General features: G+C 40.1%; 1 protein-coding gene across 1 annotated transcript; it reads left to right on the plus strand.

Annotated features, from left to right (window-relative positions):
* Positions 1–330: 330 nt before the first annotated feature.
* Positions 331–22018, plus strand: LOC126091980 (uncharacterized). The gene is made up of 6 exons (XM_049907344.1): positions 331–433; positions 14672–14782; positions 17567–17707; positions 19351–19599; positions 19966–20076; positions 20268–22018. The coding sequence occupies exons 1-6, from the start codon at positions 338–340 to the stop codon at positions 20985–20987; spliced, it is 1428 nt and encodes a 475-aa protein (XP_049763301.1). The 5' UTR covers positions 331–337; the 3' UTR covers positions 20988–22018.
* The last annotated feature ends 256 nt before the right edge of the window (positions 22019–22274 follow it).

The raw sequence follows: 22274 nt of genomic DNA on the forward strand, positions 1-22274 counted from the left end.
CGATCTCTGAATACAGCGTCGAAGACACACAGGTAAATGACAATACTAGGCGACGGTGTCCTCTGCCTCTCGCAACGTGATCAGCTGACCCTGGCGCGTGCTAGCCGCCAGCACTGCAAAGCTTACTCCCTCTGCGGTAACTCCCCGGCAACTGGCGGGCTTGAGATCGCTACGGCTGAAACTGTCGTCGTCAGAGATCGCCGCTATTCGGTTGGCTGCCGGACACCGCTGCCCCCCCCCCCCCCTCGCCCCTCTCCCACAACCCCCACCACACCACCCAATAGGCTATCTGGGTGCTCGGGAGGTTCCTTGTCAGTAGCTTGCAGCACGTGCTGCCATGAAGGTGACGTTGAGTCGTGGAATGGCAGCGGCGCAACGCAGGAAAGCGGAGATCGCGCAGTCACTGTCGCAAAGGCGCGTCAACAAATCGAAGGTGAGCTGCGTCATGTGGTCGCACATGGCGTCATGATGCACCAGTCTTCAGAGCAGCAGTCGACAATGTTATGTTATTTCTACGAGTGAACATTTTATAAAACTTTTTTTTTTCACTGTCCGCTCGACTGTGGACAGTTACTTAATTTCAAATGGTGTGTCGAAGTGTCGTTTCTTAAAGTGAATATCCGAGTGGCTGCATTAGCTTTCCATCTCAGAAATTTCTCAAATGGTCAACCATGTTCAAATAAATCGTGTGGTACATAGAATCGTTTGTCATCAAACGTCAGAGTAATTTGGATCAGAGTCGAAAATGGCACTAAATGCACATACAGTTTGTATTGTGTTAACCGTTTTCTGTTGTTGATACAGTGACGAATTCTTGGCCTCGGATTTCATTTAGTACCAGGTACGGTAATATTTCAAACAGTTGTTAAGTGTGTACATTGCTTGACATTCTTACACATCGATAGGATCTTCAGCATTGTTTAATGTTCCTCCTTCAGAGACGACTTTGTTCTGAACTGTAAAACATCATACTGTTTTGTTTCCTCTTTGATGCCCCTTGTGTTTATTTCCGAAGATACAATTCGATACAATGCTGACATTGCAAGATGCACACTAATACGTGGTTAAGGCATCCTAGTACGTAATTTTTTTAAAACATAGACCCAAGGGCTTTTTTTGCCGTCGTTTTCATAGGCCTGGTGGAAGGGGGTGTGAGTGGTGGGGATGGAGAGGGAGGGAGGGGTGGGGAAGATTATTCAGTGTGTGAGCCCTATCCCTCTAGTGACTAGAGTCTAGTCTGTGAATACTGTTGCCAGCCCGTAGATGACAGGTGTGAACAGAAAACTTACCGTACAATAAAATTTCCACATACCGGTCATTTAAATTGCAACTACCTTATTAATTTACGGGTGATAGCGTAATCCTGCTAAAAATACCAAGGATTCATCAATGGCGATGTGGCTGCTGTTTCGAAGCGTTTAAGCACCACGGCGTGAAAAATAGGTAAATCCGTAATCTAGTGTTCCCACAACCAGCTTCAGTGTTTCAGATAGGCTTCAAAATTCTCTGAAATGAACACTTTCAAACAACAGACAAAAGTCATATACTGGATATGTACTGTCACTAGTGCCTACACAATTGTTCAGTAGTCTTGCATATTCCGTTAATAACTGTCACTAAAGTCTTCTTATACAGTACACCGTACAATGACTAGTCTTGTCATTTGAATCACAGTGTTCTATTACGTTTCTTTATACTCAGTCGTAGTTATGTTTTTTCAAACTAATTACAAGTGTTCATTAGTTGTCATAGAAAAGTTGGTATGCGTTTGTCCCGCAATAGTCACAATTTTCATTTCCTGGTTTCGTACGTCATTGAAGATGGAACAATAATTTAGTTTTACGAAGGTAATGCAGGAGCAGGTAGAGAGAATCGACCTTGTCACACCAAAACTATCACTGCAGTACTAGCCATAAATTATTCTAAAAAAGAATGTATTTAAATGTAGACGAACGGAGGAACGACTTTTCGAACCTTTCCTTTGTATTCAAGTTTGTGTTGATTTTCAAAAATAAGTAAATTATTCTGTTAATTGTCAGCGAACAAGTTGAATTATGATTCTAAATATTATACAATTCAACTATTAACTGTGTCATGAGTCGTCCGGCCCTACACCGTATGAGAAGTGTTGCATTGTTAGCGCCTTCTTTTAAAGTATTTGCAGCCGGTTGCGTTCCCCGTCAACAGTTTCTGAAATAGCCAGAGTTACAAAATACATCGGCATTTCCACGAAATGTTTCTGTAAAATGTCAAACCAAGATAGCCCCGATATTGCGCGCATCATTCAGCTATATTTCCTTAATGTCATCAAAACTGAAGAGTTACTTCAATCAGAAGATCGATAAGAGCATTTTTCCTATGGACTACGAACAGCTCTTTCGTCAATAAGGAAAGGTTCAGTTCTTTTTCCTTCTTTTCAGATTTACGAAAGACTTTGTGCTGTGCTGGTGTTTATAATTATTTTCCTTTTGTTTTTAATTAGCTTAGCGCTCGGTGCTTCGTTCGTGTAGACAGTGTGGGTGTGCACAGACAATTTTTTTTTTTCTTTAAACGAATTTATATATTGTGAAAATCTACACACTAGTCTACGCAAACTAAGCCGCAAACCGGGTATTCAAATTTAATAATGCAATGCTTCGTATAAGATTTGCACATTTTTAAAAGTTTAATTAAATTTATATATTCTTACGGATATGGTACATGTACAAATCAACAATCTAGAAACATTGTACCTGCTCATCTCAAACTGATATCCCTGTACACAGACTCGCATTCAAACGTTTTGTCATCAGTAACTGTTAGTGCCTGGCATTTATTTTACTAATATTCTATTAGAAACAAATACGAAAAATGAACTGTGTTTGTAGTGTAATATCAATAAAATTTCATTTCCTTATAGTCGTGAAAACGCATCTGAAATTACGAATTAGTCGTACAAAGAGCTATGCATAATGCACAAATGTATAAGTACAGTATCCAAATTAAGAACCATAGTACGCAAAATAAAAATTCTCTGTAATGTTTATTTAACTCAGAACCTGATTATAAACAATATTTCTAGTACGGTGGCCGTACCTGCTTCGCAAGTCTAAAACGCGATTTTGTAAATGTCTCTATGAAAACGCCTCTTCATAGCTCCGTAGGCGGCTATTGTATTCGCCTACGGCGTCGCAGTTGAAAGCTGTCAAAAGCGCTGCCTGATCTTAGGGATTTCCCTAAGATGACTCGATTTTAGGAGTGTCTTAGTAATAAAAAATAAAGGCATTAAAACTTCATGAACGATGCGGCATTTTTTTCACATCGCAGTGTTTATGACGTCATATCACCTTAACTATGACAGGTTCTTACTCCGACAGCGATTGTTGCGAGACACTAAGGAATACGTGTATCCAGTTTGGTTGAAATCGATCCAGTGGTTTAGGAAGAGATGTGGAAATTACACACAAACATTCATTTATTTGTCTAACATGTATGGATATTAGGCCTACTGAAAAATTAGCTTATGGAAGATCTATTTCTTTTTCTAAGCAATTAACAATGCCGATTTCGTGGTGACTCAAATAGCTTTCGTTTTAGTTCACAAATCGCAACCAACACCTTCTAAATTTTTCACGCTAATTAAGGCCACAAAAGCATAGTCTTTACCGAATGCACTTTGACCATAAATCAATTCTTGTAGCTCGAATCGGATGCTTTTAAAAAAAAAATTAAAAATATCCTGTCGTTCCACTTTTTGTGGTGACATTTCAATAAAAACTTTCGTTCCCTAACACACTATTTTATTTCTAGCCGAGAAGTCAATTACAAATTTTCGTAGGTTAAGCTTCAAAAATGCTTTCACTATGAATTATTTCCCCCTACTTCCCCGTAAACATCGAGTGAGTGTAGCTTGTCCCCCTGCGGATAGGATCGTGGTCTAGCACGCCGCGTCACTTCCTAAACGTGCGTTCACTGTAATTGCTGAATACTGTTAACGGCAGTTGTGCCAGCAAGCGTTAAGATATACAGCTCTGTTGGTGGGCAGCAGGAAAAGCGTGGCGGAAAGATTCGAGGTAGTCCCCGGCCCCCGTGCCGTGGGCCATGTTTCCGCGCTGAGCGGTTCTTTCCTGTGCCGGCCTTAAAACACTTCCTCTTCCGGTAGCGTCACACTGCCACCGACTGCCGTAGAGCTGGACAGTGCTTTACGGCAGTGTGAAAGCACCTATAAGACAAATCACTAAGATTCTTTTTTTAACTACATATTTCTGTGTAAAGTTACACAAGTGGTATTGCTCATTACCGGTTTCGACTCACTGCTAGTTACAGGAAAATTTCGCGAAAAGGATGACGCGAAAAATAATGCGAAATATAACGCGAAATTGGCGCTTTTTTACTGAAATAATGTGAAATCGCCGATTTCTATTAAATACTGTCATTTTCTGGTATAAAAATGTTATAAATCTGAGGACAACGGCTTACCAATATCCGTTGAATGTTGAAATGCATTTGCTATAAACAGCACCGAAATGATAAAAAATGACACCGAATTTGCAAAAACAGCACCATGTCAACAAACCAATAACGCCGGATTTGTCAAAAAAAAATCATCTCCATAGTTAAAATAACACCGAAATCGACGAAAATGATGATTATGAGGTCCCATACTCAGAGGAGCGTAGGGGACGATGCGGGAGACCCACATCGCCGTACTAGGCAAGGTCCTAGTGGAGGTGGTTTGCCATTGCCTTCCTCCGACCGGAATGGGGATGAATGATGATGAAGACGACACAACACCCAGTCATTACGAGACAGGAAAAATCCCTAACCCCGCCGAGAATCGAACCCGGGACCCCGTGCGCGGGAAGCGAGAACGCTACCGCAAGACCACGAGCTGCGGACATCGGCAAAAAATAACACTAAAATGAAGAAAAATCATCGTAACTGGCAAAACATAACAGCGACATTAGCAAAATAAATACTTAACTAGGCAAAAAAGTAAAACCGAATTTAGCAAAAAAGTAACACCAAATCTGGCAAAATAGTAATACATAAAATAGCAAAAAACAGCTCCAAAATGACACCTAATTTAGCAAAAAAATAACGCCAAATTCGGTAAAAAATAACACGGAAAAGAGAAAAATAGAAACTGGCAAAAAAGAGTGAAACCGGCGAAAAACGAATCAGACAAAAATAGCACAGTATCGCAATAAATAGCACCGAAACTGACAAAAAACAGAGTAATTGGTAAAGAATAACACCATATTTGGCAAGAAATAACACCGAATTTGGCCATGAAGTAAAAAGATTTTTTTCGTGTTCCTACTTATTACCGATTCGTCAGTTAACCTGGTTAAAAAAAGATCCGAATAAGAGCGAGCAGGACTCGAGCACAGAGTGTTCGTACAAACTTAATTATGTATACATATAGTTCATCCATCCTGAGAATCGAGAATTTCGACAATTTTTGCCTTTGTCTACGAGGGCTATCCAAAAAGTTAGGTCCGATAGCGCGCGAAACGGAAACCAATGTGAAAATCAAAAATGTTATCGTAGTGCTCGTCATAGAAGACAGCCGTCTTTGCTTTCCGCCATTTCTCTACGCTGGTCTGCAGCTCGTTGCCTATGGCAAACTGTTTTCATCGTAGCCAGGGTCATGTGAACAGAGATAAAAATCAGAGGGAGCTGCGTCCGGGCTCTATAGTTGGCGATCAAAGACTTCCTATCGAAATCCCTGCAGGTGCGTCTTCGTTGCCCCTACAATGTGCTGCCGAGAATTGTCAGTATGAAGGAAATGCGTGACAGTTAGGTTATGCTTACTGCATGAAATCAGGCGAAAGCTCACGGCGAGCACGCTCAGAACTGAAAAGGAGCGATGTTGATGCGCTCGATACGCATACTAGAGACACAGCCCAACATATCCCGTGGAAAGTTTCATCGGGTTTTCGCAGTGGTTTCCGTTTCGCGCCCGGTTGGCAAGATATCAAAATACCTGACATAAATGGGCGTCCTTTTGATTGAACTGTATTAGAAGCTTCAGTTTTTTACACCGCCAAAGGACTGTAATCCTTGGCATGTGGCAAAAATTTCAACTAGGTACGTATACCCATTCCTGAGAAAAAGGATTTTCAAAAGTCGGAGACACAGACCGTGACCCTATAAGGGTTCCATACCTCTGACGCTGTGAAAGAGAGGTCGCCGTGCAGAATACGCTGACGAGCAACAGATCTTCGAATGTTTAAAGCAAGAACGTTTTAGACTGCATCTACAGACTCCCTACTTATTTTCGTTGAAAAAGTATCAGACAAAAATCGACAAAAGTTACAGAAATGTGACATTTAATATTGTCCCTGCGAATTAAGTGCTCGAAGAGATCTTGGGACTGCAGCCGGTCTTCGCTGAACATCACTGGCAGGTGTCCATTCGAAATATCGTGGAGTGAAGTTTACAACGACCGTTGCAATCCCGAAATCTCTTCAAACTTTAACCAGTTTCATCATAAGAAATTCAAAGCTAGTGTAGACAATTTTCAAAGGTTCCTTCTCTTCTTCAACAACTGGAAATAGATATGGTTACACTCAGGTCCACAACTTAAACTTTTTCGCAATGTCATTTGTGCTTTTCTCACATTAATTTCCCCGTTTGGTGCAGGTATTTAAGGCACAACATATTAAGAGCTAAGGACAATTAAAGATCTTTATTAACTTCTTTTAATTTCACATCTTCGAAAATAGGTTACATTATGCAAGCATCCAATGAATTTGTCTTTCTCACACCCCTTGCAAGATCTTTTTGAGTGCTTCCGAAATTTTCTAGGAAGCACGAATGATATCTATATTATTATATCAGGCAGCGTTACATTCTCTTCGGACTACCCAATCGTTCACGCAGCTCATGTCAACAACGACAAAAGTGAAAGAGAGCAGACGATAGGTTTTTGTTGCTAACACCGAAGCGGAGAGGAAGCGAATTTTCCTTGATGGTTCGCTGAAAAGCTGACAACTAACGAAACAATCAGCGAAGAAATGCGAAAGCTAACCAAACAAAACCGAATGCCGCTTGCACACGCGCGCCTAGTTTTTTATGGCGTTTACATAAGAGAATTCTATTCATTCGTACGTCCGCTCCGCTGCAAAAGCGGCTTTACATAGTAATTCGTTAACTGCACTATGTTGGAACTGAAGTCTAGATTTGACTACGTAATGATATAACGTTGGTGGCTCTGAAAGACCAAAGATATGATTAAGAATATTCACACTGTAAAATTTATTATGAGAAAAAGCCTTCTCAGTCATAACTAGTAAAAAAAAATTCTTAACTACTTGTTTAGATAAGCTAGATGTGCACTAGGATTATGATACACGATGCGACTAGTAAACTATTATCTGGTGGTCTGAAGTGTAGACTTAACAGCCAGTATGAAACAGGAAAAAGACCCCAATGAAGAAAAAGGCAAGAACAGGGAGATAAGGCCTTGTAACAGATCAGAAAGGTCCTCGAAAAAGACATCGATACGGAAATCGCTTTGTTCATCTAACGAGAGATGTATTACTTTTTTTTAAGTTTAAAGTTCTTATGGGACCAAACTGCCGAGGTCATCAGTCCCTAAGCTTACACACTACTTAATCTAACTTAAACTAACTTACGCTAAGGACGACACACACACACACACACACACACACACACACACACACACATGCCCGTGGGAGGACTCGAACCTCCGACGGGGGGGAGCCGAGCGGACCATGACAAGATGCCTTTTAAAATTAGAAGAAATTTCAAGCTCTTAACGTGTATCCAAAGACATCCTTTATGAACCTGATGACAGACATCAAGGTGTGGAGCTATGCCTCCTAATTGTGCTTTAGGAACATGACAGGTATCAAGATGTTCATCTGTACCTCCTATACTGTACCAACTTTTTTTTTCTTTCTTTTCCCAATGAGAACCAAAAGCTGTTTTATTACTATCTAAATTATAAAGTTTAGTAAAGCGAACTTCAAAAGATCAACGCTTTTGGCCTACGTAATATTTCTGACAGGCGCCACGTTTATCTCATACATGCTTGCTTGACTTTGAGTACGTATTATGAACTACTGTAGTCGTATTTGGAAAGCTAAGTTATTATTTCTCCAGTTACAATTGTTTTTCTTGGCACAGATGTGTGCAATCAGCTTAGACAATTGTCGTGGACGGGAAGGTAATCTGGCCACCTTGTACCACTAAATTCAGAATAAGATGTCGACCCGGTGAGGATACGGGATAAGGCCAGGAAAAAAAAAATTGTCTTCCACACTCGTGTCCTCCGCCACTTTCGACAAAAGTTTACATGTCGCGGTAATATACTTAATGTCCTGCGAATTTCGCGGTGAAGTATTTTCACTCTTAGAATTATAAGCGTTTCTGTATCCGAAATAGTTAATTACATGAAATACGATCTGAAACCACCAGCAACATTCGCCTAACTGAACAGAGCACGTCGACCAATCCCATTTCCCTGGAACACGTTCATCAGTCGGCAGAGTTGGGAGCGTGAAATTGGGACTTGCCATAGCCTGTATTAGTCATGATCCTTACTCCGCCGACCAATCGGTCGGAAGAATACGATTCGACTAGCCTTACAGCCCGATCAGTGAAATTCACAGTGTTGGGAATGAACTGTCCAGAAACAGGCGTACATCAAACAAGTACTACGTGATGTGGCGAACTGCTAAGGGCAAATTTTCCTGTAGTGCCAGCACGAGTCTGCCGAGAAGTACGCTACTACATTCAGTTATCGGAGTGGCATACATAGTCGGGTGATCGTTGGTAATATTGCACCATGCGACCCAGATCGGTGTTGACAATGACAATCATACAAGGGAGATCACTTGTGTGTGAGATAGTCCAAATATTCACCCTAGCTCAGCATTCCGCTCATTGCCACAAACACCCATATAAAAGTATCACAACGTCGGAAGAAAACTAATATCCAGTGAAACTGGATACAAGAATTACGTGGATCAAACGTTTAGCAAAGTTATTAGCAAAGAATATTAGGATTTTCAATGCTTCAGCGCGTGTCAGTTTCATTCGCTCTAGAACAACAACAAAAACTTAACACATAAATAAGGCCTACTTTCAGTTGTCTTAAGAGACCAGATGCTTGAGCAATACAACCGATGACGTATAGCAGGACGTACGTTTGGTTATTCGAGCGTTCACCGTCCAGCGCTCTATAAGCACCACTGCCCACTCCCGTAGAACAGAGTGAGGCAAAAATATGTTAGCATTAAAATGATGTTTATTGTCAGGCGCGATGGTGCATTCCATCAGTATAGGTCTTGCATTTTTCTTGTACAATGCTTTGAGACTGAAAGAACTCAAAGGTTCAAATGCGTGTGAGTTCCTAAGGGACCAAACTACTGAGGTCTTCGGTCCCTTTAACTTATGCTAAGAACAACGCACACGCACCCATGCCCGAGGGAGGACTCGAACCTCCGGCGGGAGGGGTCGCGCAATCCGTGACATGGCGCCTCAAACCGCACGGCCACTCCGCGCGGCTGAAACACCTCAGTCCAGGTAGCTATCTTCCTTTGTTCATCAATGGAATATCGGGACGCCGTTGTTTAATCTGCGGTAAACAAAAACGAGAATTCCCACTTAATGTTAACAGAAGAAGCAAAAGTACCGACTGGAGGGGCAAGTAAATTTCATATCCCTTCGACCTTTTCTGCTTGCTTTGCTCCGAACTCAGCCGCTAGAAATCGAAAACTTTCGGTCAAATAGCACATTTTCTTGAAAACCCGCTCGCCGACCTCTGACAGCTTACAATATTGTAGCAAAGTGGCAGCAGGAATCCGTGGCTGAACATGAGCAAGGTGTGTAGGCGGCAGCTGTTTGAACCAAACGCTCTGTTGCAACATAAACCATGTCAGTGATAGACATCTGTTAAGTGGCTGTCGTTTCTTTAGGATGTTACTTGTACGTGACGAAACGTCGCTGTAGAAATGACAACTTTCTTTCTCACGCCCTTGCAAGATATTTTTGAGTACTTCCGAAATTTTATAGGAAGCACGAATGATATCTATATTATTATATCAGCAGCGTTACATTCTCTTCGGACTACTAATTGCGTTTACTGTCGCGGGTCGAGGGAAAGGCTCACTGGCAGAAAATATGAACACATAGGGTAGGATAACTCACGTATCCCTCTCCCTCCAGTTATTTCGTAAACAGTCTTTCTTTCCTGCGGTCGCTTTTACCTATTCAAAAAAGCAGATAAATATTCACTTGACGCCTTCCTGAGAGAAAATCTCCACTCATTCCAAATTAATAATATAAATGTAGACCAGATGAGGCTTAAACTCAGAGAAATAGTATCGGCAGCATTCGAGAGATTTGTACCTACAAACGACAGAGCTGATCCTCCTTGGTACACAAAACGTGTTAGCACACTGTTGCAGAAACAACGAAACAAACATGCCAAATTTAAACAGACGCAAAATCCCCAAGATTGGCGATCCTTTACAGAAGCTCGAAACTTAGCGCGGAGTTCAATGCGATATGCTTAGTTTCAAGAACCAAACTTTGTCTCCAAACCTGGCAGAAAATCCAAAGAGAATCTAGTCTTATGTGAAGTACTTCAGCAGCAAGAAACAATCAAGGCCTTCTCTGCACGATAGCAATGGAGAGACTATCGAAGACAGTGCTGCCAAAGCAGAGTTAATAAACACAGCCTTTCGAAGTGCCTTCACAAAAGAAGACGAAGTAAATATTTCAGAATTCGAGTCGAGAACAGCTGCCAACATGAGTAACGTAGAAGTAAATATCATCGGAGAAGTGAAGCAACTCAAATCACTTAATAAAAGCAAGTCTTCTAGTCCAGACTGTACACCAATTAGTTTCCTTTCCGAGTAAGCTGATGCATTACTCCATACTTAACAATCATATACAATCGTTCTCTCAACGAAAGATCCGTACCCAAAGACTGGAAAGTTGCACAGGTCACAGCAATATTCAAGAAAGGTAGTAGGAGTAATCCACTAAATTACAAGCCCATATCGTTAACGTCGATATGCAGCTGGATTTTAGAACGTATATTGTGTTCGAATATTATGAATTACCTCGAAGGAAACGGTCTATTGACACACAGTCAACAAGGGTTTTGAAAACATCGTTCCTGTGAAACACAACTAGCTCTTTATTCACTTGAAGTGCTGAGTGCTATTGACAAGGGATTTCAGATCGATTCCGTATTCCTGGATTTCCGGAAGGCTTTTGACACTGTACCACACAAGCGGCTCGTAGTGAAATTGCGTGCTTATGGAATATCGTCTCAGTTATGTGACTGGATTTGAGATTTCCTCTCAGAGAGGTCACAGTTCGTAGTTCAAAAAATGGCTCTGAGCACTATGGGACTTAACATCTGAGGTCATCAGTCCCCTAGAACTTAGAACTAATTAAACCTAACTAACCTAAGGACAGAACACAACACCCAGTCATCACGAGGCAGAGAAAATCCCTGACCCCGCCGGGAATCGAACCCGGGAACCCGACAGTTCGTAGTAATCGACGGAAAGTTAGCGAGTAAAACAGAAACGATTTCAGGCGTTCCCCAAGGTAGTGGTATAGGCCCTTTGCTGTTCCTTATCTATACAAACGATTTGGGAGACAATCTGAGCAACCGTCTTCGGTTGTTTGCAGATGACGCTGTTGTTTATCGACTAATAAAGTCATCAGAAGATCAAAACAAACTGCAAAACGATTTAGAGAAGATATCTGAATGGTGCGAAAAGTGGCAGTTGACCCTAAATAACGAAAAGTGTAAGGTCATCCCCATGAGTGCTAAAAAGAACTGGTTAAACTTCGGTTACACGATAAATCGGTCTAATCTAAAAGCCGTAAATTCAACTAAATACCTAGGTATTACAATTACGGACTGCTTAAATTGGAAAGAACACATAGAAAATGTTGTGGGGAAGGCTAACCAAACGGTGCGTTTTATTGGCAGGACACTTAGAAAAAGTAACAGACCTACTAAGGAGACTGCCTACACTATGCTTGTCCGTCCTCTTTTAGAATACTGCTGCGCGGTGTGGCATCCTTACCAGCTAGGACTGACGGATTACATCGAAAAAGTTCAAAGAAAGGCAGCACGTTTTGTATTATCGCGAAATATGGGAGAGAGTGACACAGAAATGATGCAGGATTTGGGCTGGAAATCATTAGAAGAAAGGCGTTTCTCGTTGCGACGGAATCTTCTCACGAAATTCCAATCAGCAACTTTCTCCTCCGAATGCGAAAATATTTTGTTGAAACCGACCTACATAGGGAGAAACGATCACCACGATAAAATAAGGAAAATCAGATCTCATACGAAAAGATATAGGTGTTCATTCTTTCCGCGCGCTATACGAGATTGGAATAATAGAGAATTGTGAAGGTGGTTCGATGAACCCTCTGCCAGGCACTTAAATGTGATTTGCATAGTATCCATGTAGATTCCCTATCTGCCTGGCAGGGGTCGCATCACGCCCACGGGCAAGTCCTGCACAGCAGATTATAAAATTTGCGTAGAATAATTGCAGGAAGGTAGTTTTGTGGAGAGGGGAGACAGCTTTGGGATTTCTGCCAAGGGCGCAGTATTACCTCGGTACGGCTTTGTTGACTGATCGTGCAAATAATTTGCTCATACCGCCTCTACGACCGGCACCCAACCATCCCATGCAAGTCAGCCAGAAAGCAGGAAACAAGAGGATGCGGAAGTAGACCACAGCTCGCGGAAGAGGCGTGGCTGGGAGGCAGGGCAGTGGTGGGGGGCAGACACGTGGCGCGAGGTTGGCACGTGTCCCTAGCTGCTGATGTACGTGTGACGTCACGTTGTATGCACGGCAGGCGTGTCGCGGCGTCTCGCGTTCTAGGATAAACAGAACGAACACTTAACCCCAGTTGCCGTGCCAGTCTGTACTAGTCTTATCCATAAACATTGTCGTAATAGGATGGATAAGGCAGGCGCGCCTTCTGTCGGTTTTCAGGCAAGGTTTAAGGCGAAGAGATTAGGATTTAACAACGAAATTATTAGAGACTAACGCGAGCTCCAACAGGTCAAGCACTGGATAGGAAATAAGCAATGTACATCTCAAAGGAACCATCCTGGTTATCGCCTTAATCAATTTAGATAAAGCTACATCTGGATGACCGGATGCAGATTTAAACTCAGTTTTTCCCGAATGTGATTCATTTTCTTAACCGCTGCGCGCAACGGGGCTGGAGATCCTTCTTGACCATTAGGGCTGCACATCCAGCACCTTACTTTCCCTACTTTTCGTTCATCTGTACTTAATAATACGTTCTTTAATGATTCCAATATTTTGTCAAACGGGCTTTCCACCAAATTTGTACTTGTGGATTGCAGTTGTAAATTTTTTCTGTGGAATTCATTACGAAAATTATTTTTTGGTTAGTCATTTGTTATTTTTCACCGGTAAGTCAAGACAAAGATTCAAAGTATAGTGTATCGAAGTTAATGTAACAATCATTAAGTAATTTCAATCATTTCTCCAATTGATTTGAACACCTAAATGAAGCATGGTAAAAATATTGTTGACAGTCGAAAAAGTACCCGTTTGGATTATTAGCCTCCATTTTTTAATTTAGGCAACTAAGCTGTACTTACTTTTAAAATTTTCTCAAATGTGACTGACAGGATACTTGATCTGTTTGTGTACTTCCAAAACTGTAATACTTTTCATTTTCTAAATTAGTTACGAATAAACACAAAAACGTGAGCCAATTTCTGTACGAAGTACCACAGGGCCTACTTGGATTTTTTATGGTATCTATTCTGTCCGCCATGTTGCCCTCAATTCGTTTCCCAAGTGATTGTCGTTCACAAAAATACGTTCTGTAATTCGGTATTACTTTAAAAGAAATTCATATCCTGTACGTGATATACGTTACTTTGTTTGGTTATATGATGAAACTTACCACTTCAGCGACAAGAGGGGAAAATACTAAAAAAAACTGTTTTTCGAAGATGGGCCTAATTCAGAAATCATAATAGAAAAATAGTTTATTTAATGAAATTATGACTGGTTGTAGTGTATTTCCTCATGGCCATGAAACTGCCTTGCGATAAAATACTGCCTTGTGCAGATAAATCTAGAGTCACTCTGCCGGGCACAGGCAGAAATTCTCTTCAATTTTTCATTGCTGCTCAGTAGTTTGGTGGTAAATTGCCAAACTACAAATACTATAGTTATCATGTTCGATTCCCGATCAGTCCTAGGATTTTTATCTACCACTTTTCCCTTCTTTCATCTGTAGTAATGTTTGTTGTGAAAAATGCAGTCACGCCGTGGTTCGGAACCCATGTTGCACTGTTAGGTACTTCCCGCCCCCGCTGACTGCCTGGGTCGGTAGGTCGGTCAGTCAGCCAAAGGACGAAGAAGGCAACGGCATACGGTACCTCTCCCAACAGACCATGCCTGGTTAAGTACTGTGTTAAAAACAAACTGGCTTGATGACAGCTTTTTGGCTGGAAAGTAAGAAATGGTACTACATCCAAAAGATGATTGCTCACGTAGTCAAGCAAATCGCAAATTTCATATGACTGTGGAACACGAAGTTTATTCTTTTTAAATCATAAAATAGAATGAATATTGTCGTACTCGATCGAATTCCACTTCATAAAGTATATTTACGTCTGTTACAGAATACCTCTGAAAGCAGTTCCGACCTTCTGACCGAAGAATACGACGAACTGAAGAGGAATTATCGGTCAATGCAAGAGGAAAATTTGAAGTTGCAAGCTATCATAACGGACGTAAGTAGCTCACCGAATAAACGTGGCCTTGGCTGTTTACTTTCTTGACTTCATCAACGTGTTTAGTGTACCGTCATATAATGTTAAAACTCGTGTCACTTTAGCTTTCTGCAGAATCGATGAGACTAATGTAGCATCTTCAGATCGTTAGCTATGATGCTTCTAATGAAAAATCGGATCTCTTCATTGCTTATTCGAAATTCATTCATAAGCATTGTTCCCGTTCATGTAAGCAGTCAATAGCACCGAAGACAATTACACTGCCCGTCAACTTTGACCAGTGATATCAACCAGTACCTTTTTGGCGACTAATGCAATACAATCCCAGTTAGACTGAGACTCCCGTACAGTGAGAACAAAGGGAGTTTGGGTGGACCCTCAAAGCGCATTAAAAACTTGAAAATATCGTACTACAGAAGAAAAATTGTTTTTATGAGTGACATAAGTATAACAACAGAACGTACAAAGATTGTGTTGACACAGTTGTTCGTTTTGCCAATACACAACCAAACTGTTACTTTACTCAAGCTATAATCCGTTTACCATAGGAATAAACCTGCTGTAAGCATTACACTATGCCTTTTGTAACAATCTTTTCGTTGTGCCTCTCGGCAATGTCATCTTTACAATGTGTAACTAAAAAGTGTTTAAATGTTAATCAAACCGAATCTTAATAATAAAGGGTGCCAACACACTAACATTAGCTAGTATGGAAATCCAGAGCGGAATATGGTGACTGTGCATGCATATTGTAAAGAATATTAGGGTGGTATGTTCTGAGATTGATCAAGGAAAGGGAAGGAGGGTGGGGATATCCTTTTAGAGAAATGCCAGAAAATCTAAATTTACATAGGTGGGAGGGATGTTAAGCCCCACTCCTCGAAAATGTGAGTCATGTGTCTTAACCATTGCACCATCTCACTCAGGCGCCCATAAAGACCAATAAGAAATATTTTATTGCAGGTACATGACATTTGATATATTTTCACATTGTGTGTTGGATTATCAAAAAATGAAGATGATAATGATAGAGATGAGTGGTATTTATTAGCCATGGAACAAGAATAAAATAATTACATAGCAACTTCTCATTCAATAGGAGGGAGGGGTCACCCTTAATCATCCTTACGTTACACAAGAATCACGGCCAGTATTGCAAATTGTAGTTGCAGTTATTATGATATACAGTCAGATATCTACTTTGATGCAGTTCGCCGGCTGCAGTGGCCGAGTGGTTCTAGGCGCTTCAGTTCGGAACCATGCGATTGCTACGGTCACAGATTCGAATCCTGCCTCGGGCATGGATGTGTGATGTCCTTAGGTTAGTTAGGTTTAAGTAGTTCTAAGTTCTAGGGTACTGATGACCACAGATGTTAAGTCCCATAGTGGTCAGAGCCATTTGAACCATTTTTGATGCAGTTTACATTGCTAGTCTATCCAGTGCAGGCTTCATCTGTGTTCATTTGAATCTGCTTACGACAGTCGACCCCCTCTCTCTCTCTCTCTCTCTCTCTCTCTCTCTCTCTCTCTCTCTCTCTCTCTCTCTCTCTCTCTCCCTCCCCCTCCCTCCCTCCCTGTGTCAGTTTGCATCATAAACTTTTTTTGCCAGCTTGTGTAGTACATCTTCATTAGTTATTAGATCCTGATTTACTCATCTAGTCTTCAGCATTCTTCTTTTGCTCCAGAAGCTTCTTTTCTCTTCTTGTCTGAACTGTTTATTGTCCAAGTTTCACTCTAGATAAATATCTTCAGACAAGATTTCTTAACACTTGAATTTGTATTCTATAATAACAATTTTCCATTTTTCAGAAATGGTTTTCTTATTATTACCAGTCTGCATTTTATATCTTCCTTCTGTCAACATCATGTTATTTCTCTGCCCCAATAGCAAAACTCAATTTTTAGTCTCTCATTTCCTAATCTAGTGCCCTCAGCCTCAATGGACTGGATTTGAGTGCATTTCATTAACCTTATTTAACCTTTGTTGGTACCCACCTTTTAACACATTTTCAATGAACTATCCGTTTCCTTCACGTGATCTTCAAAGTACTTTGTCATCCATGACAGAATTACAATGTCATCAGCAAACCTCCAAATTTTAATAGATATTCCCTGAACTTCAGTTCTCTTCTAAATTTCTCTTGGATTTCTTTTCCTGCTTGTTGAATGTACACTGAATAACATCAGGGACATACTACAATCCTATCTCACTTCCTTATCAACTACTGTTCCCTTTCACTTTCTTCAACTATTACAATTGCAGTCTGGTTTCTGAAATATGTTGTGCATGCAATATACAGTAAAATATATAAATCCTTACAAGCTACTGAATTAATTTTCTTAGTGCACTGACTCCAAAACTTGCACCACTAAAGTGTGATAGCAACATAACCATATTTAACCCTTTAAGTGACAAAAGGTTTTTTTTACTAGCTCTACAGTGAAATATGTCAGTAAGTACTCTTTGGGAACAGAAATGAATAAACTTTATCAATTTATTACGTATTTTTAAGTCTGCCCTGATGTATGAAGTGATAAAGGTTCATACCATTGAAACAAGAGAAAAAACAATTATTCATGGTAATTCCAGTTGTTTACCAGTGGTACATATCAGTGCCATTTAAAGGGTTAAATGCCTTCTGTTACACACAGATGAGGGTAATATTCAATATATTTGCACAGATGTTCGAGCAGGTAAATACTACATTGTTTCTAGGGCACTAGTAATAGTTTCATGTACTTCTCATTAAATTGCGTAGCCATTTAACTAGATATTTTTTACAGGTAACGCAGGTGAACAAACGGTGGCAGCGATATAATAATGATCGTCAAGTGTATGTAGACAAACTTTTGACAACCATAAAAGAACAACAAGAACAAATGAATAAGATATCTGAGGACTCAGCTGTCAACTTGAACAAACAGGTATGATTCCAGTCATTTGTATTCACTTACTAGTATTACCATGGATTTCTTGCCACTTGCATTGTTAGAATTAGTTTCTCTAAAAGGTAATTGATAATCAGTACTATAGCAGAGGTGCTAATCCATCTGAATATGAAGAAGAGCTTCCGTGGAGCTTAGATAGTTGGGGAGAGATAATGGCTAAAGTGCTCGACAGCTCTTGGTAAGAATATTGCCACAAATGGCAAGCTTTCAGGCTTGAATAAATCTGGTATGTGGTTTTGATCTCCCACCAATTTTCATACCAGAATACATCAACAAAGACTGTGGTATCATATTTGGCATTGCTGTCACGTATTTGTTCCTTCATATGTGAAATTTGCCAGGCAGCAAACAAAGATTTATGCTTAAGTTGTTGTATTTATCAGATGATCATTTAAAATATTGTGACTAGCTTTTTGGAAAATTTACTGACTTTTGAAGTACTGAGAATAATCTCTAACAAATAAACACAGTTAACTAACTAAGCTTCTTGTTAATAGTATAGAGATAAGTATTTAACTCACTCTAAGGGAGTGTTATTTTAAGTATTGTGCTTTCGAGAAGAGCGTTCTGAAGGCTGCATTTGTACCATGTCACAGTTTGTAGCCACACAGAATTTCATGTAGTACAAACTGTGAATGTACTAACAATGGACCCGTCCAGGTACTTCCAACCGAGCGAGGTGGCGCAGTGGTTAGCACACTGGACTCGCATTCGGGAGGACGACGGTTCAATCCCGTCTCCGGCCATCCTGATTTAGGTTTTCCGTGATTTCCCTAAATCGTTTCAGGCAAATGCCGGGATGGTTCCTTTGAAAGGACATGGCCGATTTCCTTCTCCCTAACCCGAGCTTGCGCTCCGTCTCTAATGACCTCGTTGACGGGACGTTAAACACTAACCACCACCAGGTACTTCCAACAGACAAACTCGGACTTCATCCATCTTATTTTAATAAACTCCAGGAAGGTTTCCTACATACACTGTCAGCCTTTCGTCTGAGAGAGGTGATATTCAGCAAATAATGGTTTATCTGCATACTAGGGTTTCTTTCACACTTTAGTTTTGGGCTGCAAGTCATATCCAAATGTGGGATGTTAGAGTTGTAGGTTACTTTGATCTAACAGACCATGATGGAAGTTATTATAGATAAACAAAACACTTGCTCATATCTTGACTGATGTTTACAAATATTTATTTCTTCATTAAGTACTTCTGCAGTTTACTTAACAGATTCACACTAAATAATAGTTTGTTGAGTGATGGTATATCATGCATCATTTGAGATTTTATGCACTTAAATATGCTGATAAACAGAACCTAAAGCAAGAGAACTCGACCATATAATCAGGCACGTAACTCAAGCATCACATACCAACATAAAAATAATGGCTTAACAGCTGTGGTTCTTATCACACATTTCAGTTACCTAAGAGTGGAGGTTTACTTTGTTAGTATCCTCTCCTAAGAAGAGGCATATCAAAGCCTTGATTAACACTGAAATTCACTTTTAGTGCAAGCATTACTAATGTATAAAATATTACATTTGTAGTGCTGCCATCATTATCTGTACTATTTCTACTCCAAAATCTAACTTTTCTTGGAAATCTTTGTGTTACTAACAGAACTCAGCTGGCAGTGAAATTGAGAATCTGAGACAAAAAAATCTGGAGCTGAGAGAAGAGGTTCACCATTTGAGGAAAGAGCTTGATGAGAAAGAACGAGAAGGAGCTGCTCTGAGGGTACAGGCGCAGGTCCACCGCGATGACTGGGAAGCAGAGCGTGCAGAGAAAATTGCTGCCCTGCAGCAGCGCGAACAAGCAGAGAAGCGTGTAGAAGAATTGAAAATGGACTTACGGAATCTTTCACACAAGGTGAGATCTTACAGCCAACACAGGGGAAAGCTGTTCTACTATTCTTGGAATTCATTAAGTATCTTTATCTACTTCCTTGTACAGACACACATATCGCCCTCCCCTCAAAACTACAGATTAAAAAACACTTGCAGTATTAAATGTAAACACTTATTATTCCATGAGAAGACTACAGTGTTGTTAATCAAATGAGAAATTTACACTTGCATGAAAGCATTAGATATACACAAAACTCAGATAAGAGCTTACACTATTTGCATAAATATGCTGTCAAAACTATCACAATAGCTATTTGAATGAATATATCCATACCCCACATTTTTGTGGTTTTATACATGCTCATAATGTCCTTGTTTTATACCACAGTTGAGAGAAGAACGCTTGCGCAGTCCATTCCAGTGCCCAAGCTGCGGGCACTGTATTCCTTTAGAGGATACAGCAATAGCTCCTAAACCTGTGGAACCATGCAAAAGAAGGGTAAGAATCCAAAATATTAACCACTAGTTAATTCAATAAACATATTTTATCCTGGTGTAAGGTCATACTGAATGCAACGGTAAAGAAAGTAACAACAGATGTCAGTAGATAAGTATCAATTTATATTCTTGCCATCTGCATGAACTGTTATGTAATCTTACTGATGTATTACTTTCGGTTTTCCTTTGCAGGGATCCTTGATAGCGCGAGGTTGTTACATGACATCAGATGATGATATGTACCTCACCTGTGATGAAGTTGCCAGCAGAAATCCATCATCTGCACTGGTCAAAGATTCAAATACAGAAGACTCTGGCAGTAGCAAAAAAAGCTGTGAAACAACTGAAACACTTAAAAATAATTTTCCTGAAGATTCTCCATGCACAAGCTTCTCAGTTGTATCTGGTGAAGGTGCTGTGACATTGGGGTTCAGCAGTTCTGGGTTGGCTTCCGTTACTTCTTTCCCTGTACATGCATATTCTCCAACGGCAGCAAGTGGAGCATCAAGGAAAAGTACTCCATACCGAAGTGGTTCTCCTCCCTCAGTTCAACGGCACTCAAGAAGGTCTTCACAATCATGTACCCCCGTCTCGACACAAGAAGATGAAGATGAAGATGGTGGCATAGCAACACAAACTCGTATGGACATAATTTGCCCTGGGTGTAGTGCTGTATTCCCACCTGGTCACCACATAGACTTCTTAGACCACTTCGAACTCTGCCAACAGCAGAAACCTCCAATCAGTGAGGAACTAGAAGAGCCAAAAACTGTGCTGAAATGTCCAAAATGTAGTCGGACTTTTCCATCTTGTCAACAGATTAACTTCTTAGATCATTTTGATCAATGTAAGTGGCCAGAAAGGAGGTTTGTTGAACAGGATACAGCAAACAATGGCTGTATGAGCAGGTGATATGCCTAAGTTTGAGGAGTGGCTTCCCCGTATCCAGTCAGAATCCTACCCAACCTGCAGCTCCTCTTCTGCTTCTCCTAGTATATTTATTGTGCTTCTGTTGCAAAGTGTGCAGTAACAGTATTCTCTCTCTCATATTTCTGAGAGAAAATCTCTGTGGTTAGCAAACCTCTCTCATTTTTACCAGTGTAAATATCACATGCTCCACCTATTAGAAGGCATAGGAAGAAACCTTCTAGACATGGTAGAGAACAGAACAGGCCATTGTGTTCAGTGTAACAAGTAATTTCATTACAGCAAGATGTAGTATGATAAACATTGAGTGAAGAAATCCAAATGTCTGAGACAAGTAAAGTAAAACAGTGCAGGAGTGGTAGTGATAACACAATGAGTGTGTCACAATCTTTGGATAATAGAGGAACTGTGTTGGGGAGACTCCTTCTGTTTCCTACTACAAAGTGCTGAAAGAATGAAAATAGACAAGAATTGTGAGAATGAAAAAGTATCTCCTGTGTTGCAAACTACATTACACAAAACAAAATGAAAAAGTTTTCTTTTGTTTTCCTCTCTTCTTACCACAGAAGCAAGGAGAATGAAACTTGAAAATAATTTACACTGGCCCTGTGTTCCACAGATTTGAAAATCTAGTCAAATTACAATTTCTATTGATTGTAACACAGTATGATATAAATTGTATTACTTAATGTTTATTACTGTTGGTCTGAAAACAAAAATATTTCTCAACTACACAGAACTTTTTCTTTGTGCAATCTACCTCATTGTTGACAGAAATATGAAATTGTTGTTTTCTTTTATTTGCCCAGATATAACACATTTTTCTCATACAGACTTATTTTGGCAATTATGGTATATCTTACAAAATATTTGCCAAAACAGGCTTGTGGCGAAATTAAAACTCCAATGCAGCCAAACTCAGCAATTGTTTGACAAAATTCCGTAAATGTCACTGGATAAATAAAAGAAAAATGACAGTAATGGCACCAGCAATTAGTGTTGTATTTTACCAAGCATGTCATTCATATTAAGTGTATGATTAAATCAGAATAATCCTATAAGATAATTATGAATTGGTAAACACTTCATCAAAAATCAGGGTTTATTAGTCTCATTTTTAGATAAAGCTGCAAAATTTAGTATTACTGCATTGTAAAGAACTTCATAAAGATTTAATACTTAATAAGGGGTTCAGCTCTTTGGTCAATTAATCTCTACCAGTCAAACAAGCAGTGAACGGGTACAGTGAGAGATGTCACTTTGTTTATATTT

The sequence above is a fragment of the Schistocerca cancellata genome, chromosome 7, assembly GCF_023864275.1.
Source record: "Schistocerca cancellata isolate TAMUIC-IGC-003103 chromosome 7, iqSchCanc2.1, whole genome shotgun sequence".
NCBI classification, from domain to species: Eukaryota; Metazoa; Arthropoda; class Insecta; order Orthoptera; family Acrididae; genus Schistocerca; species Schistocerca cancellata.

Coding starts and splice junctions, on each gene's coding strand:
- LOC126091980 (XM_049907344.1), top strand. CDS start 338: ATGAAGGTGACGTTGAGTCGTGGAATGGCAGCGGCGCAACGCAGGAAA. Junction 434..14,671: donor GGCGCGTCAACAAATCGAAG/GTGAGCTGCGTC, acceptor CGTCTGTTACAG/AATACCTCTGAAAGCAGTTC. Junction 14,783..17,566: donor TGCAAGCTATCATAACGGAC/GTAAGTAGCTCA, acceptor TATTTTTTACAG/GTAACGCAGGTGAACAAACG.